We start from the raw sequence: 26,638 nt of genomic DNA on the forward strand, positions 1-26,638 counted from the left end.
TTTAAAAGGTTGAACACTCACCATATATGTGTGTGTGTGTGTTCATATTCAGTGGCTCAAACTGATGAGAACCTGCTCTTGAGAATTTAGCTGAGATCAAGTGGTACATTATTTTTTGACCTTTCACCTAATTAAGTACACGCTTTGCTTCATCCTACTAGTGCTCAGATTATTGGAGGAAGGTGAGGAGAAGTCCCTTAATAAAATCCACTAGCCTTATCTCCTGACAATTCTGAATCTCAAGCATGGCTCCCCCGTAGTCTATAAAATCAGTAGAGGCAGGTAGGGATGGGTGATGTTGCAAGGAAATAGGGAAAATCCCCTCCTTAATTACCCCTGTAATTAAAGTGATGCTTTATTTGGAACAATTTATGACCATAGTAGATGCACATATTCTATTATCCCATAAATGTCTTCCTCACTTCATCTGCTGTGACCTTGGAATAGCTGCTTACAGAAACATTCCATTCTGGCTCAGCAAACTTCTAGTCACTTCCAGCAATGAGACATTCAGATAAATAGGGCTACTCTGTTGGTATTCCACATGTTACCTAGTTGTACTGCATATTAGAAGGACGGTGAGAGCCTTAACTGTATCCAGAAGAACACAAGAATGTTAAGAACAGTCCAACAGTGCAACCCTCTATATCAGGAGGAAGTGGTGTGCTCTCCTTTGCTGGAGGTATTTAATCAGAGTCTGGATGGCCATCTATCAGTGATGCAGTAGTCAATGCCTGAACTAAATAGCATCTATTATGCAAAGGGTTGGAAAAGTTGGTTCCCTTCCAACTCTATAACATCTATGATTCTGCTGGAGAGCTGGAAAACCAAAGAAGGATTCAGCAGACTTTTCTAACCAGACATAATACCCTCTGAAGTTAGGAATGTTATTACCATTAGTAATTTTCTATTTTGCAGGGAGGGGAGGTGGAATAACCATTCCATGCTGCTTAATTCATAGCCAACTGACTTACCACTTTGTGTATTCAAAATGTGGTGTTTGTCCAAGGACCAGCCTCCAAGATTTGAAGCATCCAACTCAAATCCTTGCAGCGTTACAGTCCTTTTCTCCCACAGAATCAGATTTGGACAAGTTTCATACTCATAACCCACTGACACTGAAAAGAGATAAAGAACAATACATTATGAGACTGGTTTTCTTCCCATTTTCCATGGTAATTGTTAGATTAAATCACCAGTAGTTAATCCTGCGCTGTTTAAGGGATGGGGCACCTGTGGCCCTCCAGATGTTGTTGGCCTACAATTCCCATCATTCCCATTGTCTTGGAGCTGCTATTTTAATTTCCAATAATGTCACAGAGCGAGGCTATGTTGGAAGCTGAATGGTGAAATGGCAGCTTCCAAGGCAGTCCCCTGGAGCTAACTCGGACTACTGCCACCTGATGCTACCACAAGGCAAGACAAAGGAGTCCCACTCATTCAGCAGGGGTTCCATCAAAACGCATTTTGCCAACCACCCCTGTCCCCACCCCCAAATCTGGACCAAGCCTGCTGGTGGGGACTGCTGCACTTCAGACAGCAGGATGTTCCCATGTCACCAACAACCAGTCTTGCATTTGGATTACTAGCTGAACAGGGCCTTTTCCTGCCATCTACTTTTCCATGTGCAAGGGTTTATTTATTTTTTATGTAGAGAATTCAGTTATACAAAGCCTTGGCTGGCTTGGAACCATATTACTGCATGGAATTGCCCCATCCCATACATGAACATTCAGTCACTCTGATCTGTGGAACATGTACTTTTACAAGTGCCACACAATGTTCATCCTGCCTTTGCAAGTCATTCCTTTACTGTGGCATTACCTGTGCTCTGGAACTGCTTACCTATTGACATTACGCTGGCACCTTCACTATATTGTTTTATCTGCCTACTTAAACTTTTCTGTTTCAGCAGCCCCATTCAGACACATTATATAATTACATTTGTTTTAAATGAGCTATTGGTTTTATCTTTGCTTTTGCTTTTGATTATGGTTTCATGTATTTATGTATCCAATTGCTTTTTTGTATTTTTGTCAATATGGACTGGGTGTCCATCAATATGCAGATGATACCCAGCTCTACCTTTCTTTCAAATCGGAACCAGTGAAGGCGGTGAAGGTCCTGTGTGAGTGCCTGGAGGCGGTTGGAGGATGGATGGCGGCTAATGGATTGAAGTTGAATCCTGACAAGACAGAAGTACTGTTTTTGGGGGACAGGGGGCGGGCTGGTGTGGAGGACTCCCTGGTCCTGAATAGGGTAACTGTGCCCCTGAAGGACCAGGTGCGTAGCCTGGGAGTCATTTTGGACTCACAGCTGTCCATGGAGGCGCAGGTCAATTCTGTATCCAGGGCAGCTGTCTACCAACTCCACCTGGTACGCAGGCTGAGACCCTACCTGCCCGCGGACTGTCTGGCCAGAGTGGTGCATGCTCTGGTTATCTCCCGCTTGGACTACTGCAATGCGCTCTACGTGGGGCTACCTTTGAAGGTGACTCGGAAACTACAGCTAATCCAGAATGCGGCAGCTAGACTGGTGACTGGGGGCGGCCGCCGAGACCACATAACACCGGTCTTGAAAGACCTACATTGGCTCCCAGTACGTTTCCGAGCACAATTCAAAGTGCTGGTGTTGACCTTTAAAGCCCATTGGATGTCAAGGTGATGGACAACTACCTGACATTCAGAAGACATCTTAAGGCGGCCCTATTCAGGGAAGCTTTTAATGTATGATATTTTAGTGTTTTTTGGTTTCTGTGGAAGCCGCCCAGAGTGGCTGGGGAAACCCAGCCAGATGGGCGGGGTACAAATAATAAATTATTATTATTATTATTATTATTATTATTATTATTATTATTATATAATTTTTGATATATAACTGAATCTCTATACTGTGTGGAGATTCTTTTTCTCCGAAGCATTTTGGAAATTAAAAAAATAAAAATACATACATACATATATAAACATGCCCCCCCCGGCCTACAGTTGAAAGCAGTGCAGTCCAGATACTGGAGAGTTCCATCTCATCTGCTATTTGTAAAAAACAGGACCTTAGGAGGGTCTTGATGACATGGTACATGATTACCTGGACTAGATTTACTAATTAATGAAATTGTGACAACTAGAGGCCTTTTGGCACCTCCAATCTTCAAAAATATAAGCAATGGTCACCCTTCCTTCTGTTTCAGAATGCCTGGATGCAGAAGGAATGGAGGATAAGAGACTGACACTGAGACAAAGTACAAGCACAGGTTTATACTGCTGTTGACAGTGAACTAAAAGCAATAGCCATGAACCAGGCAGTCCTATTAACACCTGTCAGCTTCCTTTTCCTTAGGTCACATTCACACTATACATTTAAAGTGCTGTGATAGCACCTTAGACATCGATGGCTTCCTTCAAAGCATTCTGGGAGTTGTCGTTCATTAAGGTTGCTGACTGTTATTAGGAAAGTCACTATTCCACTTGCAGAGGGTAGCCTAAGAATTTGTGTATCTGAAGAAGTGTGCATGCACACAAAAGCTCATACCAAGAACTAACTTAGTTGGTCTTTAAGGTGCTACTGGAAGGAATTTTTTTATTTTGACTATGACAGACCAACACGGCTACCTATCTGTAACTAAGAATTTGTGTGATGGTGGCCTGTGTCTCATTGCAGCCCTTGTAGAACTGAGCAAAACAAAACTAGAACGGATTGTCCGCTCATTGTCTGCTCTGGGCAACAGCCACCAACTTCTGTTCTCCACAATGGAGCAACTCCCTCTTATCCCTCCCTCAAAGCAATCCCAAAATCTTAATCAAAGGTCGCCATGGGTGGGCAACTGCAATGCACCTGCTAAGAAGGTCCCCTTGACCCTGCTCCTCTTCACATTGCACCCTGCTTGTTCATCCACCTCTCACTCTGGCTCATGCCATGGTGGTGGTGAGGAGGAGAAGGAGCAGCTGATGCCACCATCGCCTGCTTGCTGATAGGCTCTCTGCCTAGCAGGCATAAGTAGGCGGTAGCAATGATGTGGTAGAGGAGGGGGAGCAGATGTACAAATATTATGCATATACTGTACAAAAAAATTAGATCAGTTGACTTTTCTATAAGTACATTTATGCACAACTTAAATTAGAAAACGACAGGCATGTGATTCAGGTTCAGTTGTGGTAACATTTATGCTGTGGTTCTTGAGCATAATATACAGTAATGTGCACATACAGTTGAGCACTAATGGGAATATGGAGGCAGACTGAGGATGGGGAATATTTTCTGGCCTATAGGCCACACTCACTTCCAGGGGCACATGCCAGCAGTGGGTGGGGACAGAGGCAAAAGCTAATGGGGCAACAAACATTAATTGTACAATAGGGTAGTTTCTACACATATTCACTCACTCCTCTCCTCCATCCAAATAAGCAAGAGGAATTAAATAGAGGTCAAGGATATCTTCCAGGCAGGCAAAAAACTTTCCAGGAAGATGTCACTGAGGGGTGTGTGGTCTGGAGACAGTCCCAAGGACCAGACAGACAGGTCTGAAGGACCTGAGGTAATTCATTCCTGAGGTAGACTGACAGAGGGAAGGGGCTCTGGGATGGGTGTGTGTGTCTTGATCAAGCACCCTTCAAAATCTACAGCCAATAGTGAACTTCCATCCCCATGGGTCATGCCCACCCACCAGTGAAATACAGTGGTACCTCAGTTCTCAAACGCAATCTGTTCCGGAAGACCGTTCAACTTCTAAGGCGTTTGAAAACCGAGACACAAAGGGCTGGCTGCAAGTTCAATGGAGAAAATGGGAAAACATGCAATTGAAGCCATTTGACTTCTGAGGTGCATTCAAAAATGGAAGCATTTACTTCTGGGTTTTTGGCGTTCGAAAACCAAAACGTTCGGCTTCTGAGATGCTTGAAAACCGAGGTACCACTGTATAGATTTTTCTGAAGACAAACAGCAGAATTCTAAAGACCACTGCTATAAATTATATCCAGGTTTTCTAGAAGTACATCAGCAAATATGTATCAACAGCAAAGGTGCAGTGGGGGAAAGCATATATTATGCATATATTATTATTATTATTATTATTATTATTATTATTATTATTAGAATTTATATAGCACCCTATACGTGGAGGTCTCAGGGCAGTTCACAGAATAAAATCAAAATATAAAACCGCAAAATAAAAACAGCAACCCAATAACACCCCCTACCACCCAATAACACCCCCAATATAATCAGCACAAGCAGTTTGTTTTACATACACTGCGCTTAAAAAAGCTTAATAAGCATATCTCGTGTGTGACTATTTCTTAATGACCAGGAAAATCGAGGCTGTGGTAGTTAGCAGCTAATACAATGGCATCAGTATTTATAACATCCTTAGGAAGCAATGGGAAAATCCACTCTACCTTACGGGGGGGGGGGAGCAGGCAACTCTTCTGAAAATCTCATCAGTGAATAGGAGCAACAGAAACCACAAAACTTGTCTTAGTAACAGAAAGTCGCTTTCGGCTTGCCAGAATTCTTTCCTATGCCATTATCATGAAGAAATGCAGAGTAAATTGCTGCTGCTGGAGCCGAAATAATCGCAGATCCCAAGACTACCACTGCGTATCTGCTGTTAATGTGGCACCTGCAGAGATTCAGGAGCACATGTGCAAGGAAGAACACATTCCTGAAAACTAAAGGACATAATTGCTCTCTGCTCCTGGAGGGAACCACTCAGGTTGCAAATAAGCACTCTGCTTCTTTCAGGGGCATGTACGTGAAAGCTATAACTCGTGAGATGGTGAAACAGAAAAGAAAAATTGTATTGCATATCTAGGAAGGAATAAAAATGCTGAAATCAACTAGATTTATGAAAGATGAGAAAATGCCTTAATGGGTCAGTCTTCTTCTCTTCTTCTTCTTCTTCTTCTTCTTCTTCTTCTTCTTCTTCTTCTTCTTCTTCCTATTATTACTATTATTAACCTACTCTTTGCCCTAAGGTCTCAGGGTGGATTACAACTCTAAAACAAAATATCAAAAACAGTGTAAAACAACCACCAAAATTAAGGTGGGTTTGAAAAATATACAACCCAAGTGTCAAAAGCCAGGGTAAAAAGGTGCATCGTCAGCATTCACCAAAGGTGATATAAGGTACCAAACACACCTTTGGTGAGTGCCACAATTTAGGAGCTAACAGAGTGAAAGTTCCCTCTCCCAGACCAGCCCCCACAAGCTTCTGAGGATGATGGAGCAATCAAGAGATCCCCCTCCACTGATCTTAGCACCTGAGAGAGTCTGTATGGGAAGTTTTCAGGTACTTGAATTTTGCATTTCTGCATAATGCCTTTTGGGCGATATTAAATGTTAGAAATTATGCTAATAGCCGACTCTGAGGCTTGCCTCTGAAAATGGTTGCTGGGGAGCAACTGGAGGAAAGGGCTATTGCCCCCGTGCCCTTTTTGTGGGTTTCCCATAAGCGTCTGGACACTGAGGGGAAGAGGACACTGGACCAGACAAGTATTTTGTCTGATGCTGCAGCAAGGCTCGTTTCATTTCTTTTTAATGAAAGATTGTCTCCCCCTGTAGACACCGGGTTATACCTATGCCACTAAAATTATTTTAGATATACTTGCTTTTAAAACAGGTATTTCTTATTTCACCTGTACTTTATCAATAATTAAATCACAGAAACCACTTGAGACAGCAGGCTTGGGAAAGAACTGGAAATTGCTGCAGCTGTTTTAAAACAGGGGTTATACGAGATCTAAAAGAAACTCCAGCCAGAAATCTGGTAGCAGCTGCGTTTTGGACCAATTAAGGTTTCTGGGTCGTCTTCAAGGGCAGCACCACATAGTGTACATTGCAATAATCAATGAAAGCAGTGGCTTTCCAGGGTCTTAAACAGAAATCTGGAAGAAAACAAAATGAAAAACAGAAATCTTTTTAACTAGATATGCCAGTGATAAAATCTGGGTCTTTTTGCATGCCAAACAGGTGCTGTATGCCACTGAGCTTGGCTCCCCCCCCCACATTGATTCCTATCAGCCCTGAAATTGTCACAGCAGAGTGCTGTTTCCTAGGGACAATGTTCTTGTGACACTGCTCTGAGAGATGGCAGGAGGGTATGCCTGGTCTGAGCACAGATGCTCACCCTGCTGTCCCTCCAGTGATTCATCAGTGCTGCAAAAATGTTGCTTCCACGGGCAGCACTGTCACAACTGCTGTCTGTTGGGCATAGGAATGGATGCACAGGCTCACTCCATCATACCTGGGGCAAGCAGACCTCTTGTTTCATTTATTTCAGGGAGCCACTATCCCCTCTGCCCTCTCACCTTGCTCTCTCTAATCCATCACTTTGAAAGAATATATCTTGCTGGAAGGCACACAAAAAAGATGTCAAGGTTTCTCCATTGCACTTGAGTGTTTTGTATGAAATTTGCTATTTCAATCTGCTCCAATGCCATTTGCTATTATATTGGCATCATGGTATAATTATTGCACACAACTCATCAGTTTTACTGGAACTTAATGATGAATCTTTCTTTGAATAATAAAAAAGAGAATGATTAAGTATGATGAGGTGTCAATTAAGGGGGTAGGGAAGATAATACCCTGGACTTTTTCAGAAGTGCTGTGAAAGGCAGAAGGGTATATGATGGAACCTGACTTTTTGTCATGAAGCAGGAATTGTTATTGTTATTATTTATTAAATTTTTATACTGTCCTTCATCCGAAGATCACAGGGCAGTTTGCAACATCGAAGCACAAAAATCTGTACCATAATAACAAACAAAAACAATACCTTGCAAACTCATGATACTTTTGGGAAACAAATATGCCTGACAAATATATGAATGAGGTACTTTAAAGAAAAGGTAAGAAAATGTACACAAATTTTACCATACCACACACATACATGACAGTCATCAAATGGAAGATGCTCAAATCTACTTTCCAAAATAAATGATGGTACCAGATTGAACCTTATCAGGGTAAGAACTTTAAATATGTCGCACGGTGGATAATATTTTTCAGCCCAAGGGCCACATTGTATTTATTTATAAAAATATGTACAGTGGTACCTCTGGTAACATACGCTTCAGGTTACAGACTCCGCTAACCCTCGGGTTAAGAACTTTGCTTCAGGATGAGAACAGAAATCGTGCAGCAGCAGCAGGAGGCCCCATTAGCTAAAGTGGTGCTTCAGGTTAAGAACAGTTTCAGGTTAAGAACAGGCCTCCAGAACGAATTAAGTTCTTAACCCGAGGTACCACTGTACTATATACCACTGTACCATAAAGATATATCACAGCAGTTTACAACAATATAAAAAACATAAAATCAAACAACAAAATAATAAAGACTTTAAAACAAGTTGAAAGTAAAAAGAAATTAAAAAGCATCAGTAAACTACTACTATGTGGGGTGTACTCTTTATTGCCTAACAGAACAGAAAAGTTTTCAGAAGGCATTTATAAGTTGGCACAGAAGGTGCCTGCTGAATCTCCACTGGCAGGGTGTTCCGCAGGACTAGGCCCTTGGCACTAAAGGCTTAATTTATTGACATTCCCTTCTGGGCAACTTTCTGGTGGCCACATGACAGTGGTGGTTAGAGCCAGAGACAAAAAGTGTGGGGCAACTGATGTAATGTTTACTCATTCTTGCTCCTCTCTAGTCTCCATCCAGGCACTAGTATTGTACAAGGAATGCAAACTTTGCCATTGTACAATAGGTTGCTTTCCACTTGCCTGTTCAACACACCCCTCTCTATCCTCTGTTCAGTCAAGCAAGAGGCCTTGTTGGACCCCAAGAACACATCCCAGCCAGACAAAACCACACAGCGTGTGAAACAGGGTCAGCAGGGTGTGCAGTTTGGGAAGAATTCCAAGGGCCAGAACGAAAGGCAAGAAGGGCCAAAGGCAAGGAGGGCATGAGGTTCCACATCCCTGCTCTAAAGCAAGAGGGGATGGTCACTCAAGCCAGGACAGGATGAGGAACGACTCCTCTTGGCAGGAATTAAGATAGAATAGTGAAGTACAGGGCTTCCATCCTCCCTGGTGTCTTGTCTTCCCTTTATGTTTAGGCAGCCAGAGATTTTTCCTCATAAACCAGAAAACAAACGGAACCAAGCTCCCCCCCCCCTTTCCAAAGGTTTCCCAAAGGGCACAAACAGACATACCTGCAGTGCAGGAAAACAGGAAGCGTTGGCCAGGATGTGATTCACAATGTGCATCCAAATAGATATATTCTATGCACATTATATCGTTCTCAATGGGAATCATGTAATGTGCACACCAGTGCACATTTTGGCAAAATTACAACTGTGTCAATGCTTAAGAGTGAGAGTAATTTGTGCTTCCTTTGTGCTCACTGATGGGCACCATGTAGCCAGTTCTAATAGGCTTTCATGACATCATCACATCCCATTAGGCCCTATTTTCTCTAAGCTCAACTACTGTTAGCATTTTGTAAGGCTGGAAGCTCAAAGATTTCTGCCAGGCCATTTTAAAGACTTTTAAAACAAAATTACAAACCTATAAATCTCTGCATAAATTAGGAGGTCCTCAAGGATGCAGAAACCACTGCTTGTTTTGGGTGGCTCTGTTTTCTTTCCCGATGGCTAGGTGCTTAAAGCTCTTGAGTTTGCTATTAGAGAAAACAAGTGAGACCTGCAACAAAATGTTGAGGTGTATCTAGCACAAGCGTCAGGGAATGGATGTGGCAGTGAAAGTTCCTCCCAACTCTACAATCCTCTGATTCCACCTCCCACCTTGCAGTCTCAATTTGAGACTACCAGTGCCTACCAGTCAATTTCCTAATGTCACAATTGAGAACAGGTGACTTGCTGGTTTGACATCAAATCATGCAAGCAAAACACTCTGTGAAGCACCAATGACCAACTGATCGTCAGTGCTCACAAAGTTCTGTCCTTAGCACTTCCCAACTACTTTTCATCCGCTGATTATCTACTCTTGAGAAGCCTTATGCAAGGGTCTTGCGGGCAGCACTGATCAGTGGTGCCTGCAAAGCCCTTTCATCCAAGCACCACCTTTCCCTCCTATCACTAGACATCATATGTGTAAGGCATGTGGGTGTAGTTTGGATGGAACAATCTAATTATTACAGTCATAATTAAGCCTTGCAGACCAGAGGTCCCCTGTCCATGGTTCCTGCCAGACAACCATATTCTCCCTGAGGATTGTGTAACCTGCATTTTGCTCCGCCCACCCACTGAACTTTTCATTTTATTTTCAGAATGACATTGGGAACATAGGTTTTGTTCCATGTAGTATCAGAGAGGGGATATTCCCAGGCCTAGGTGGAGATGCCAAGGATTGTACCTGGGAGATGCAAAGCAGACACACTATGAATGAGTTACAGCCATTCCCTTGACGTTCCACATGGCCTGGCACTTGAACATGCTCAGTCCTTACAAGGTTGTTTGGAGGGGTCAGCTTGCCTTGTTAGTTATTTTCAACTACTATGTTTGTACTTCTGCAAACTTCAGGGTTCCCGCAATAATGCCAAGACCTCCCTCTCTCATTTTCAGTGGCGGTATTTTGGCTCCAATATTCAAGGCACTCACAAACCACCTGAATTTGCTTTTAGAAGGTGTGTTACTGACACTACCAGAAAATATCCATCTTTAATTGTGCATCTGCTCACAGGAACAGGAAAACAGACACACACCATTTGATTTGGATTAAGTAGCAACATTTTTAAATGACTACTGCTGAGACTTGAAGCACATTGGATGTCTATAAGCCAGTCAATATCTCTCAGCCTAACCCTACCACACAGGATTGTTGTGAGGATAAAATGGGTGGGCAAAAGAACCATATACACTGCCTTGAGCTCCTTAGAGGAATGCATTTTAAGGTTAATAATAATAATATCTAAAACATAAAACCTTAAAGAACATTTCCGTTGCGGATGCAGCCATGGAAAGATGATCATTTAAAAGGCTTCTTGGAATTCATGCATAATAAATAAAATGACTGATGCCCATGCAATAAATCAATAGTTAATTAACTGTTGTTGTTGTTAAAAGGCATACCCATTGCTTCTGCCAAGCCAGAGACTTTTTGGCCGTAGATATCTGTCTTATTCCAAGCAAAGGTATAGACCAAGTTGGTGACAGCAGGGAACCATTTCTGAGCCAGCCGCCCTTCAATTGCAACAGTAAGATGCACTTTTGTCATTCCGGGAGGGATGGTAGAATGTGTCATCACAATGCGTAGCAAGGTTTTGTATCCTGAAGTTCGGCTGCTCAGGTAGCTGAGCTTTGTAAAGCTGGAAGGGATGGGGATTTCCTCCTGGACCACCTGAAAAACAGTTGGGTGTGTTAACGTCACAGAAAATCACATCAGAGAAAACTCTAAGAAACTTGAAATCATGGTCTATCTTTCTGTTGTTTCCCAATGTGTGGATCTGCAGTTCCTATCCTTCCATTCACAAATGAAACCATCAATTCTTTCCGTACTCCCTTCACTCCTTAATTAATTGCACTGCTGCAATAATCGCTCCACAAGCTTCTCTCCTTAACCCTCATCATTTCCCTAAAAATCCAATACACAGGATAGCAAGACTGGACTACACACTCAAGGGTTGTCATACACTACTCTGGTTTTTCCACCCTCAGGAAAATGGGTATAACAACACTGGGTTATGCTGGGCTGGCATAATCCACACTTACTCATCAGCAACAGGGAAATAATAATGACATATTTTAATTTAATTTAGGGTTATGTTATTCTGCGACTGCCATTTAGGTCAGTTTCTCAGAACTAAAAAGGTTGGGAACCACTGACTTACACAAAAAAGCAAAATAATCAGTTCTTCATTTTAGCAAATCAAATCTAACACTTAGCTAAAGGGCAATTAAATTATCCACACTTTAACACAAACAGGGGTCCCCATCCTAATAGATAACCAACTATTTATTGTCTTTCAAGCAATGATATTACACCATTGGCATTTGCTCTTACCTGTAGTTCTGGTATAATTGTCCCCCTTTCTGGACATGATCCTCCGAATGATGTGAGAGGAAAAGGGAGGACAATGGGATTGGGGCTCACGAAGTTACTGATGTCACAGGATGGTGGGTCCACTTCTGCTCTTTGCATGACTACTTTGTCTATCACAATAAACCGATTCCATGACAACCAAAGTGTCCTTTTCACAGAAAGAAAAGGAGATCTCTCAAAGACCAAGGTGACTGAGATGCCCCCAACAGCCACTAGGTCAAAACTGAAAAGACAAAAGAAGCCCATTTAAAAAATCTGATTCTAGTCCAATATAGCTTCAACAATACCCTTTTGAAAATCCATCTTTCCAACATTTGGGTTAAGCACTTTCTGTGTTAACCACTCTTCATAGGGCAAGTGGGCATATTAATATTACCAATCTTTTTAAATTTTGAACCATCAAGTGATACAGCTGCTGCTCTCATACCACTGCCAAAAATGCCTAAGTGTATGTATGCATTTAGTTATTTTATTATACTACATTAAAAAACCACATTATACAGAAGCTCTTAGTGCAGCTTACAAGAAATAAAAACAAATTAAAATTCATTAACAAAGAAGCACAAATGCAATGTGAAAAAAACCTGAAGAGTCAAAACAGTATTGCAATGTGTCTGTTGTTCAAACCCTTACTATTGTTACAGTCATACCTCAAGTTACAGATGCTTCGGGCTGCGTGATTTTGGGTTGCGCACTGCGCTGAACCCGGAAGTACCGGAACAGTTACTTCCGAGTTTTGGCACTTGCGCATAAGTGCTAAATTGCGCTTTGCGCATGCGCAGAAGACCAAATCGCGACCCGTGCGTGCGCAGATACGCGGGTCCCAGGTTGCAAATGCTGCAGGTTGCGAACGTGCCTCCTGCACGGATCACGTTCGCAACCCGAGCATCCACTATATTAAGCCTTTTGTGGGAGGTAGGCTGAATGCCTGGGCCCCCTTCAAATTCTTAGAACAGCCAGGCTAGCTTCCTGATGAGGTGACAGCCTGGGTGATGGGCCATAAAGTGGAACAAAGGAAGGGGCTCTGTGCAAGATGGCAGATGGGTGGGGAACCCTCCATCAACATGCGGGCAGTTAGAAGGACGGAGGCTAGAGAGCTGAGTGATGTGAACTAGAAGCTAGATGAAGCAAACCTGCAGACAGGTAAGCTAGAGAGAGCCAGAGAGATATTTGATTTCAGTTTGAATCCAAGGCTGCAGCTATGGGGAAAACAAGGCCATCTTGGGGTGTTAATGCTGCGTGCCCCTCTGTTGTAGGCTCATGTTGTATATATGTATAAATAAACCATATATCATAAAGACACCACAGTCTCTGCTGAACTTCACTTCAAAGGAAACATGAATGCTGGGTAAGTGCCTAGAATCCACGTGGAGACTGAGTGTGTGTGCAACATTTTTGTTATGTTGGAAGCTGCCCAGAGTGGCTGGGGCAACCCAGTTAGATGGGAGGGAAAATGAATGAATGAATGATGAAACAGCTGACCTGCCACTTACACCTTCACTCTTTGCCAACATGGCTGTTTGAGTACTGATATCCTACAATGTAAAGAAGCAGGTAAACAGTCAGTTGCTTACTCACATCCTAAGCCAACCAGCTTTGGGAGTTACTATGTTGACCTGGCTGCATCAATGGCTGAGTACCTGTGCAAGATGGTTTGCTGGACACTGGTTGCAGAAGTTACTTGGAATGGTTATCCACTGACCTGCCTGAATCACATACCATGAATAGTTTTCACATATTTATTATCACTGTGTGTTGAGCTGATAGACTGTGATAGAAAAGAGCTCTCTGTATCCCAGAAGAGGTATGGGGCATAAAATGGTATTAGACAGAGGAAATGATACAGTTTCTTATTATCATATGACTTTAACATCGATAGTCATGTAACGTAAGGCAGTGTAAATAGTTACTTCACTCTATTACTGGATGCATCTCTTATGGAAACCTTTGATGGTAACAAACTGTGATAGGAAGTCAGGCTTAATTATGCATATTCCATCACATTTCCCAAATGTTACACAGAAAGAAAGAAACAAAACTAGAGAGAGCACATTTGCATGCTACAGCTCTGTCAAGAGATAGGTAAATCAGAAATAATAATTAGGTGACTTGCTACCCTGGCATTTTAAAATCACAAAAAATATGGAATGGATATCAGCTCCATTACTTACAAGGCTTGACACTGCAATAGATTATTTACTCACAGTTTTAAAGTATTTATGCTGCTGTTGCAGTAAAAGGAAATCATACCATGAAATTGTGAACATAAGCTTTTTCTGCATTTGCAAGCTTTAACTGGTTCAGTTGATTAATCCATAAGGCCTATTTTAATCAGTACATCAAAATGTCAATCCACGAACTGTGTGTTAAGGGTGCACTTTTTAAAAAAGCAACAACTGATTTTTGCACAGATGTGCTATTGCATTAGGGAAGGGGAAATTAATTATTATTAAGTGAGTTTGTGGTGTTCGTGTATGTCAGTCTGAATAATGCCCTGAGTCCCTTCTGATTCTTGGGTTTCTGTATCTGTGGGGGTAGAAGGTATGACAATCAGCTCGCTAACCAGTTCCTCTGTCTAGGTGATTTCATTTCATTTCATTTATTTATTTATTTATTTATGATTTCCAGTTAAACACATTTCAATAGATTTACAATCATTCTAACATTTCAAAACTTGACTGACTTCCTTCTCTTTCTGTGGTTCCTTAAATTTATTTTTTTACATTTCTTGCATATTCTAACTTAACTTAACTTATTCTTTTATTCATCTACTTTAAATATATGCTCTTATGAAACTGTAGGTTATCACAATGATCTTGCCAATGTCCTTATCTGTTTACAGTTTGTTTGTAAATATTCAATAAACCATTTCCATTCTGTTATAAAAAGTTTGTCATCTTGATTTCTTATTTTTTCTGGTAAGTTTCTCCATTTCTGCAAACAGTGGTACCTCGGTTTTTGAATCCCTCTGTAGTCGAACGTTTCAGAACTCAAATACTGAAAACTTGGAAGTAAATGCCTCAGTTTTCGAATGCGCCTCAGAAGTCGAATAGGTAACACAGCTTCCATTTTGAGTTTTCTATATTAAGGCTTCTACTTTGAGGCTTCACTTTAAGTTTTCGAACGTTTCAGAACTTGAACGGACTTCTGGAACAGATTACATTCGAAAATCGAGGTACCTCTGTATTCCACAAGTTTTGTATCCATATTCTTTCATTGGGACTTCTCCTTCTTTCCATTTCTGGGCAAATAACATTCTTGCTGCTGTTGTCGCATACATGAATACATTTCTATACTGTTTAGGTAGTTCTTCCCCTATAATTCCCAAAAGTAAAGCTTTTGGGTGTGTGTGTGTTTTTACAAATGTTATTTTAAACATCTTTTTCAATTCATTATAATCATTTCTCAGAAAGCTTTAATCTTACTACAAGACCACCACATATGATAAAAAATACCTTCTTTCTCTTTGTATTTTCAACACTTATTTGATTTTGTTTTATACATTTTTGACAATTTAGTCAGTGTTTGATACCATCTATATAACAGTAGTTTTCTCTTAAACTATAGCATGCTGTAAATTTTATATCTGTATTCCACAAGCAATATAACCAATATCTACTGCCCAGTGTATCATTGAAGATTTTACTTGCTCATCCTTTGTCTCCCATGCCAATAATATCTTATAGATTTCAGACAGCACTTTAACATTACAACAGATCTCTCTCCAATTGTGATATTTGTTCCCCAAACTCTTGTATCCTATATTTCTTAAATACTTCATTCAAATGATGATATTGTATCCATGTTGTTAGCTTTCCTGATAAATCCTTAAATTCTTTATACTCTCCTCCCCCTTGTTGTAATAAATTTCTATAAGTTGTCCAACCTTCTATCATATTCTTTTTCATTACCGCTATGGCTTCCAAAGGTGAGAATCAAAGTGGTATTTTTGTCTCCAACCAACTTTTATATTTATTCCATTCTCTATAAAAAAATTCCCTAATTATGTGATTTGTAAATCCTTTATGTACTTTCACCTTTTCATACCACAAATAGGCGTGCCAACAAAAAATATTGTCAAGGGCAAAATGCTTCATAATATAAACTCATACCCAGCAAGGAGAAACCTCCTCTGTCTTTTACATCTTTCAATATTTTATATTTTATTCTCATTCTTCCCCGCCCCTGTTAGATATATTTAGAAATATATTTTTGCCATACATTGAAACAATTTGTCTTGTTGATCACCAGAATTGACTGAAACAAAAACAACATTACTGGCAATACATTCATTTTTATAGACTGACTATAGCCTGTCTAGGTGATTTTAAGACAATAGCCTTAGCAGGCCATTTAAGGACCATGAGTAGCATAACCAAAGAAGTTGCTGTGTGCCATGTGGCAAATGGGTGGGCCTTTCTCCTTCCTGCCTGTCTGGTAGTTAGAAGGACAACAGCCAAGGTAGTGGTGCGTGAACTCATCGGAAAAACAAGTTGAGAAGCTGGACTTGCTTGATCTGTGCTGGATCCAAAGCTGTCACTAATGGAAAAGCAATATCTGTTGGGTTTTTAATGCCTTGAGCCCCTCCACCTTAGGTTCAGGTTGCATACTGCTGTCAATAAACCACATATCCCAAAGATACAACAGGCTCCACTGTCTCTCATTGCAACAAAGCCGAACACTGAGCAAGTGTCTGAAACTCCTAGAATCTCTTGTCGTTCAGATATTGGGGTGGCGCATTACAATTACTGTTATTTCAATTTATTAGTTGCTTGCCACGTCAGAAATCTCCAAGTGACTTACAAAAATGTAAAAGTCCAAAGCATGATGTAAAATCAGAAAAAAGTAAAAGTGGTACAATGAATACAACAATAGCCATACAATCACCTATAAAACAATAGCAAAAATAAAGCATTGAAGGTATATTTTATTTTCTAATGAGGACTTTTGTTCATTTATGTTTGTTATAGTGCATGTAGTATGTCTCAGAATGGTATATTTTGTACTGGAGAAAATTACATGTAATTTGAAATTTAGATAAGGACTAGAACCTTGGGATTTTTTATTACTTATAGAGCAACATCAATATTCTCAAGAAAACTACCATCACAAGACTCGGTAATTTGGAATTATACAAAAACTACCAATGTGCCTTATTCAAATACGTACCAATTTCACCTTTCTACTCAACCCACAGACTGCATTTACCATGCATGTCTATATATTTATTTTGTTTTGTATTAATTTTCTCTATTTCTGATCTTTTGTTATAGCTGCTTTACTTTTCTTTTATCGACTGAAAAATGAACTAAAAATATTTACCAAAATTTGTATATTTTGCTGATCTGCATTAAAATAAAATCAAGTAACTTATCAGTTTAAAAGACAGACGAGTCTCCAGACTTAATTATTTAATTAGTTGACAGCCAAGTTATTTTCAACAACTGAATTAACCAAATGCTTCTCAAAAATGAAGTAAAATAATATCAGAAGACACAGTATAAACTATCTCACCTTCCATCCTGTCGGCTGATGGTGTATCCATAATCATTGTGGTTTTGGAAACTCACATTCACACCAACCAGGGGGGTTCCATCTATCGCTACCACCTGGCCTCGAACAACACAAGCACGTCTGCATTAAGACAGGGTGAAATGAACATAAATAAAGGAAATACTGAGACATCCAATGATAGTTGCACAGGATGTACAGTGAAGTACAGCGTTATGATAAACTTCTGAGAACTGCTTCACCATCACAGCAGTGATGGACTCTGAGGGAAAGGGAAGCGGAAGAGGGAGATAAGAGACAAAAGCATATATTGAGACAGAAGTGGGTGGTCCAGGCGAGCTGTGGAGGAATTGTTATGAAAGGCCTAGGTGGGTCCACAGCAACCATCTTGCTCTATCATTGTCCACCATTTCCCTTGGCCACTGAGGCTGAAATGGCATTGCCAGTGTGAGCTAAGGAGAGGCAGGAGGAGGAACAGTGCACACAGTAAAAGTAAGGATAATTTAACCCCCCACTCACCAGCTGATGAGCAAGGTTTAATCCTCCCCAGTTTTGCAGGATTCCATACAAACTCCAACCTGATTCAGGAAGGGGCTTGCATTGCAATCCCCTAACAAAATAGGGTCCCTTGCATGGATTTTGCAGAGGAATCCACCATAACCAGCAACCTTTCCATTGACACTGAACTGGATAAGCATATTGGCAAGGCAGTCATGGCAATGTCTTGCCTCTCCCTCTCCCAAAATGGTATAGGAGAATGTAATGCTAACAACTGATCCTAAGATGAAGGTCTTCCAGCCTTGCGTGTTGAGCATGCTGCTTTATGGAAGTGACTTACAACCACCAGGAGCGATGCCTCAACACCTTCCACATGTGCTGTTGTCAGGAAGATTTGGGGCATCACATGACAGGGCAGAGTCTCAAATAAAGATGTGCTCACCTAATACCACAGTCCTACCACATTCACACTCCTGTCTCAGTGACATCTGCACTGGTTTAGGCATGTCCACAAAACAGCTGGATTCACAGGGACATGTTCTACAGGGGAGCTGCCTTCAGGCACCAGGCCCCTTGGCAGATGATATCTGTTACAAAGATGACTGCAAGTGAGACATGAAGGCTAGAAACATCAACCCTGCCATGTGGGAATCCCTTGCAGAAGACTGTAGTGCCTGGAGACAGACAGGTCATTCATCAACAAGAGTGAACAAAGGAGGGGTGGCCACTGGATAGAGCGCAGAGAGAACAAACACCATGATGCATCTGCATCACAAAACCAGATGCCTTCATCTGCCCCAGCTGCAACAAACTATGTCTCTCTCGTATGGGTCTCTACAGCTGTAGCAGGTGCTGCAACTCTCCAAATGTTTGACTTCACCCCTCAAAGTGCACCTTCCATTGTCTCCCAAGGCAGACAGATGCCAACAGCAACAACAATAAGAGCCTGCTGAATCTAGCCAATGACCTATCTAGTCCAGCATCCTGTTGCTCTAGTACCCACCCAGATGCCTATGTGTAGCCCACAAGCAGGACCTGAGTACTACCGCAGCCTCTCCACTTATTCTTTATAGTAACTCATATTCACAGGCATACCGCCTCTGATAGTGGTGGTAGAACATAGCCATCATGACTAGTAGTTATGGATAGCCTTAGGCTCAATGATTTCTTTCTCTAGCAGTATGTCTTGCATTTTCAATTGCTTGTACATTGTCTTACATATAACATTACAAGTCCTTTCTGACCAACAGAAGAGGCATTAACTGCTGAAGTATATGTCTGATAGACAAACTAACAAATGGCAATTTTACTCAAAGAAATGTATAACTTATTGCATCAAATGTTGCAGTGAAATGTATTAAGAAAAAAAGGTCTAGTAAGGTTTATTCATTTCCTTCCTACTGACAACCCTGGTCTAAGCAGCCTCGGGAGGGCAATTAACTCAAGGCCTAGAATAATTTTAGTCACATGCATGAAGGCAAATCAAGCAAATTGCTAGCAATATGTGGCTAAAAACGGGTAAACTATTTTAATATGCACACCTTCAATCCATGGCCACAGTATGAACATCAGACTGTCAAGTCTTTTCACGCTTTAAGTAGGTCGATATATTTGGCTCATTTAGAAGTGCTAAGGGATCCATCATGAAAGGTAAGTGACTGAAGGGCAATCTGAACACTGGTGTTATATTGTGACTATTAGTGAAATCTAGTAAGCACCAGTCAAAATTTTCTCTCTGCCATGAACTAAGCCATGTCAACTCCCCTATCTCAGTGTTTGCAATACAGAGATAAAACAATAGTCACCTTTACAGGGTTGTATCAAGGATTACTGAGATAATGTATGTGATATGCTCTGAATACTTGATACATTGCACCAATGCTTAGTATTGATATTGATTTTTGCCAAGTGTCACAGGAAATGTTCATGCAAAGGTAAGAGGAGTCACATAGGGATCCTCTCCAGGGGTGAATGCGATGAAATCCTTTGTTGTGACCTTGGGTGGTGGTGGTTGTTTCAACTGCAGCATCTCCTCCTCATACCTTTGCTCCTCCTTCTTTTGATGGAGACACTCCATCAACATTGTGCTTCCTGCTGTTCCTGATTAAGTGCTAAAAGTGCTTAGCAACAGTAGAGCCTGAAACTTATAATGCTGCTTCCACTTTTTGTTTTCTAACTTTAGAAATATCCGCTTGACTTACTTTTTTTAAAAAATAAAGCTAAGAGAGAAAGGGAGTGAACTTGAAGATGAACTAGGAATCATTCAAAGTTCTGCCCCCAAAAATGAACTTAATTTGTCTTTAATTATGAAAACTACTTTCAGGTTTAGTTTAGAGATTTTTGAATTAGTTCAGTCAACTTGGTTTAACTGAAAGAGATAATTCCTAGAACTGAAAGAGTTCACTACGCGTGTGAATAACCATAGGTTTGTAAACATGGGTACACAAACTGTCCTGAAACCTGGCTTACATTGAGGTAAGTCCCAATAGTGCACACAGAAAGCAGTGTAGTGTAAGCAGAAAATGCTACTGAGAACACTCCCAACGGCAACACTAGAGAGGAGTCAATGATCAAATACAGGTTCAGGTCCAATGCAAAGAGAAAGGTTCAATCTGTACAGACAGGTTCCTGTCTCTGAAGAAGATTCAGGGATGGAATCCTAGGGTCAGCCCTGAAATCACAGTCCAGTACAGTTCCCAAAACAGTCAAGCCATTGCCTATCAATTATGAAAGTCTCTGCCTTGCTTCTCTTTTTATTCCTCTCAAACAAATCAGCCAAACCAACTCCCCCTTTTTTAAAAACCTCACTGCTGTCACTCTGTAGATATATTTCCCCCGTCTCTGGCTGCTCATACCAAACAGTGCTTCTGAATTTAGAATCATAGAATTGTAAAGTTAAAAAGGACTCCAAGGGGCATCTAGTCCAACCCCCCTGCAATGCAGGAATCTCAACTAGTCTCCCATGAAATAGAGTCCACCACCTTCCGAGGAAGTCTGTTCCACTGTCAGACAATTCTTACTGAAAATACTTTGTGGTGTTTAGTTGGAATCTCCTTTATTGTAACTTTAATCTATTGCTTTGGGCCCTACCCTCCAGAGCAGGAGAAAACAAGCTTGCTCCTTCTTCCATGTGACAGCCCTTTAGATATTTGAAGATGGCTATCATATCTCCTCTCAGTCTCTTCTTTTCTTCCAGTATTAGATAAAGTGGTACAGCATTCAGACACAGGGTGAATAATAATGTTTCAGACCATATTATGATTTTACTTAAGAATTTAGCAAAATGAAAAGTTAAGTAGGTTGAGGAAAAAAATTTCGGGGCGAAAGTTTGCGTAGTTATCCATTAGAGTTTAACAGATAAAAGCATCCAGCTATTCCTATTCTAGAATGTTTCCTGAATCAAGCCAATACTTAACAGTTTTCACCCCACAGTTCAGCTTGTGGATCCCTTTGTGGTCTTCTCTTGGTTTCTTCCTCCTGCAGCATCTAACTGGAAATGCCAACACTTTCCAGTGTTCACACAGTCTTAAAAACTGTTTATCCCTCTTATTCTCTTGCAGCTCTTAAACTCCAGCTCTTCACAACAAAGTACTTGATGTTTAGCTAACTTCCAGCACTTTAATTAATCAGTAGATGAGTAGTATCTTAGTTAAGTTTCTACTTCCCTTGAATTGCCATGTTCTTAGGAACAACTTTTGAATCTCCTGCGCAAAACATATCTATCAGGGGATGATTAGCTGCTTGTGCTTAAAATAGTGCCCCTTCAGAGTTTGTGCGACCCCACAAACCTCTGTGTGTGACAGAGCTCCTCAGACATGTCTGCTCTAGTCACTTGTAGAGTCCGACAGTGGCTGTCTGCGGAAGCGCTTCCAGCAAAGAAGTTCCTTAACGGAAACGCGTCTCCTGGACTCACGACGTGACAGCTTCCGGCGAAGCATAGGTCTCCCTGCAGTTGCTTCTGACACCTCCCCGCTATTTTCGCTCGAAGTGTCTCTCACCCCTTTCTCTCCCCTGCTGCTTCCTGCCTGGGCTGCTGCGTCTCTCTCAGCATTACTGAGATCCTCCTCCAGAGACCCCGCGCTCCCCCTGCTGGTCCCTGCTTTGGCTGTTGACTCTCTCCCAGTCTCTGGGAGCCCTACCACTTCCCTTTCCTCCGATGTCAGTTCCCTGACATCCACCTCCCCTCCAGGGCCCCCCTCTCCCCCGCCCCTACTCTCTCCTCTGGGCGGTGAGGAGCTGAAACCCCTAAAAGAATCCTCTTCATCTTCCGACGTCTCGAACATTTCCCTCCATCGGTCTTCGTTCCGACTCGCTGAATCCTCCTCCACCTCGGAATCAGCGAACCCCTCCAACTCTTCTTCTTCGTCGGTGGTGGCGAAGTATTCCCTCCGGAACCTCGCCACTGGCTGGGGTTTCCGAGGGAATCTCTGATGAAAAGTTTCAATCAAAACCTCGTCATCTACATCCTCTGCCCTGACCCAGGTGTTTTCCGACTCCGGCTCCCCTTCCCACATTACCAAATACTCTACTTGCTCTCCCCTCCACCTGGAATCGAGAATCTCCGCTACATGGTAGCTGTGTTCTTTTTCCTCCATAGCTGGTCCCCTATTGACCCTCCCCTCTCTGTCCCCTATATACGGTGACAGCAATGATCTGTGGAACACTGGGTGCAACTTCATGTGGTTCGGTAACCGGAGTCTGAAAGCCACTGGGTTGACCTGTTGCGTGACTTCAAATGGGCCCAGCCTTTTGGGTCTTAACTTCTTACAACCTCCTTTAAATGGTAACCCTTGGGTGGACAACCACACCTGGTCCCCCACCCTAATGCTTTCTCCTTCCCTTCTGGTTTTGTCTGCCTGCCTCTTATATTCCTCCTTCGCCCTGTTTAAATTAAGTTGGAGCTGGCGATGGATCGCTTCCATTTCTTCAACGAACTGTTCTGCGGCTGGAACGCTCCAGTTCTCCCCCTCCCCCCCTGGGAAGGCTCGGGGATGACACCCGTGATTGGCCAAAAAAGGGCTCATTCCCGTGGACACGTTCTCCGCATTGTTATAGGCAAATTCTGCCAACGCCAGCTTCTCCACCCAATCATTCTCTCTGTCATTCACATAACACCTCAAATATTGCTGGAGGACACCATTAGCTCTTTCCGCCTGCCCGTTGGTTTCTGGATGGCGGGCAGTGGAAAAATTCACCTCTACATGCAATAAGCTCATGAGCTTCCTCCAGAACCTGGAAGTAAATTGTTTCCCTCGGTCCGAAACCACCCTCAAGGGGGCACCATGCAATCTAAACACATTTTCCACAAACAATTTAGCGGTTTCTTCTGCTGTGACCGCATGTGAGCAGGCTATAAAGTGGGCCATCTTGGTTAACAGGTCTACCACAACCATAATGGCTGTCTTCCCTTTGGACCTGGGCAGATCAGTCATAAAATCTATTGCCACTGCCTCCCATGGTCTTTCCGGCGTGGGTAGTGGTTCTAATAAACCTGCCGGTGCCCGCCTCTCCCCCTTGGCTCGTTGACATCGGTCACACCCTCTCACATACTCCCTCACATCTTCCCTGACCTTGGGCCACCAGAATTCCCTGGTAACCAGCCACATGGTTTTGTGTTGCCCAAAATGCCCTGCTGTGGGGCTATCGTGCAGTTGCTTGAGTACCTTTTCCCTCAATTCTCCTTCAGGTACGTATAACGCTCCCTTGTAGTACAACGCCCCGTTTCTCTCCTCAAAACCCCCGGGTTTGTCTCCCTCCCTCCTGAGACTCCTGAGTTTGTCCTGGGCATATTCATCCTGCACCGTTCCCTCTATCAGTTCCCTTAGCCCCACCAATGCCGCCCCACACACCCAGCGGTCCTCGGGAATGACATGGGTCTCTTCGGGTGCACCCTCTCCCTCCAAATATTCAGGTTTGCGTGAGAGAGCGTCCGCCCTAACGTTCTCCGGGCCTGGTACGTAACAAATCTCAAAGTTAAATTTGGAGAACTCCTGGGCCCATCTCAACTGCCGTTGGTTGAGCACTCGCGCAGTTCTCCAATACTCTAGATTCTTATGGTCCGTGCGCACTTGCACCTTCTGTTGTGCACCAATTAGTAGGTGCCTCCATCTCCGGAAGGCCTCATAAATCGCAAGAAGTTCCCGGTCGTACACCGTGTAGTTTCTCTCAGATTTGTTCAGCTTTCGCGAAAAGAAGGCACACGGTCGCCACTCGGACCCCTCCTTCCCCGGCTGCAGAAGAAGCACCGCCCCTATGGCTCTGTCAGAAGCGTCTGTTTCGACCCTCAGCTTTTTTTGTAAATCCACATGTAGAAGTTGTTCGTCAGAGGCGAAGGCCTTTTTCAGTTCCTCAAACGCTCGCTCCGCCTCCCCCGTCCAAACAAACTTCTTTTTGCTGCTGAGACAGTCCGTGATGGGCGCCGTCAGGTGAGCGAAGTTTCGGATGAACTTACGATAAAAGTTTCCAAACCCTAGGAACCTCTGCACATCCTTCTTAGTCTTGGGTGTTTTCCATTCCAGCACCGCTTGAACCTTGCCGGGATCCATGGCCAACCCCTTGTCTGACAAGCGGTACCCCAGGAATTCCACCTCCTTGGTATGAAACTGACACTTCTCCAGTTTCACCCACAGTCTGTTGGCTTGCAGCCTGCTCAACACTTCTCTGACGTCTCTCACATGTTGCTCCTCATTCTCCGAATACACCAACACGTCATCTAAGAAGGCCACGCAATTCTTGTAGAGCAAAGGCCCCAGTACATGGTTCATAAAGGCTTGAAAACACGCGGAGCCTGCTTGTAATCCAAAAGGCATAACGAGATATTCAAATGCCCCCAAAGGGGTGAACATGGTGGTCTTCCATTCATCCCCTTTCCTTATACGTATCAGGTTGTACGCCCCCCTTAGGTCCAGCTTTGTAAAAATCTTTCCTTTTCGCACCCTGGTCAAAATATCATCAATCCTGGGCATAGGAAAAGCCACCGGCTCTGTCACTGCATTTAGGGCCCGAAAGTCACATACCAGCCTCGGCTTGTCCGTGTTTTTTTTATCCACAAAAAACACTGGGCTACCCCCCGCTGCCTTGGACTCTCTGATGAAGCCTCTCTTCAGGTTCTTGTCAATGAACGCTCGCAACTCCTGCATCTCCCTGTCTGACATGGCATACAACCTGCCTACAGGAAGCTGTGCTCCAGGGAGTAAATTGATCTGGCAATCAAAGGGCCTATGCGGGGGTAGTTGGTCAGCTTCCTTCTCGCTGAACACGTCGCTGAGATCAGCATACTGTGATGGCACCTTCCCCTTCTCCATCACTTCCGTCCCTGCTAGGGTGGCTTGGGCCCCTGCTGACCCCTTTTCCCCCCTGCAGTGTTCTAAGCAATGTGCGGAACCGAAGGAAACCACTCTTTGATGCCAGCCCACCAGCGGATTATGTAGGGCTAGCCAGCTCATTCCCAAAATAATGGGAGCGCCTCCCAAGGTGGCCACATTAAACGCTATCAGTTCTGTGTGCCTTGCCACCCTCATTATCATTGGGATGGTCTGCAAGCTGACGCCTCCTCCCAACAGTTCTCTGCCATCGATCGTGGTCACCTGCAGGGGGTTGCTTAAGGGGATAGTCTGTATCTGGTGTTCAGCAGCAAACTCCTTGCTCATGAAATTGCAGGAGCTGCCTGAGTCCAACAGCGCCTTTATTTTTAGGGGGTGTCCATTTTGCAACTCTAGCGACACTTCAATCACTAGAGCAGGTCGAGGAGCTTCTGGCACTGGCACTTGGGGAAGGGGCACTTTCACTGCTCTTTGGCCTGGCTGCAGTGCCCTGCTGGCAACCAGGCGTTGGCTTTTACCTGCTCCGTTTCTCCCTGCTCTTCCCCCTCAACAGTTCCCACCATCCCTTGCCATTCCTTCCTCTGGGGGCAGACTCTGGCAAAGTGGCCTGGCTGTTGGCAGAGATAGCATTTCCGGGGTCCCTTTCCCTCCTTCTTCGCCCCCTCACTGGGCTTTGAAACTGCGCGCGCGCGGGCTGTTCCGATTTCCATCGGCTCTGCCGGCGGGAAAGCTGGCTCAGGAATGTCTGGAATGCGTAACTCCTTCCAACGTTCCCCTCTCCCTTCCCGCCTCTCCAAGGCTCTTGCCTCCTGGCGCGCTCCAATGGTCAGCGCAGATTTGGTCAGCTGATCCATAGACACCGCCCTGGGGCTCCTGGCCAGCTCGTCTTTCACAGCTGAAGAAAGACCTTCTTCAAATAGCATCTGAATGGGTGCTGCCGATAAATCCCACCCCAATCTGTGAATCAGCATGGTAAATTCAGTCCAGTACTCACGGACAGATCTGCTTCCCTGCTTGCAAGCCATTAGCTGTCTGCGCACTACCCCCTCCTCAATATCGCTGGAGAACATGATATCCATTGCACGAAAGAATTTCATAGTGTCCTTCAGGATATCGTTGTGCGTTGCCATCAGGGGTCGAACCCAATCTCGCGCCCCCTTCTCAAGATGCCCAATTACGAAAGCAACTCGGGATTCCTCATCAGGGAACTCATCAAACTGCACATTCAGGGCATATTGCATTTCAGTCCTAAAGGCATGGTAATCCTTGGGGTCCCCCCCAAACTTCTGCACTAATCCTGGTACCTTTCTG

At 43.2% G+C, this 26,638-nt stretch overlaps 1 protein-coding gene across 14 annotated transcripts in view; it reads right to left on the minus strand.

Annotated features, from left to right (window-relative positions):
- TENM1 (teneurin transmembrane protein 1) overlaps window positions 1-26,638 on the minus strand; it is a 392,346-nt gene that overhangs the window by 100,332 nt on the left and 265,376 nt on the right. For all 14 annotated transcript variants that reach the window (XM_082208504.1, XM_082208503.1, XM_082208513.1 and 11 more), the window contains 4 exons: window positions 17,511-17,630; window positions 11,958-12,219; window positions 11,027-11,294; window positions 975-1,118 (listed from right to left, as the gene is read on the minus strand). In XM_082208504.1, coding sequence (XP_082064630.1) covers window positions 975-1,118; window positions 11,027-11,294; window positions 11,958-12,219; window positions 17,511-17,630 — 794 coding nt within the window. The remainder of the gene's footprint in view (window positions 1-974; window positions 1,119-11,026; window positions 11,295-11,957; window positions 12,220-17,510; window positions 17,631-26,638) is intronic.

This window comes from Podarcis vaucheri, assembly GCF_965113315.1.
Source record: "Podarcis vaucheri genome assembly, chromosome: Z".
Taxonomy (NCBI): Eukaryota; Metazoa; Chordata; class Lepidosauria; order Squamata; family Lacertidae; genus Podarcis; species Podarcis vaucheri.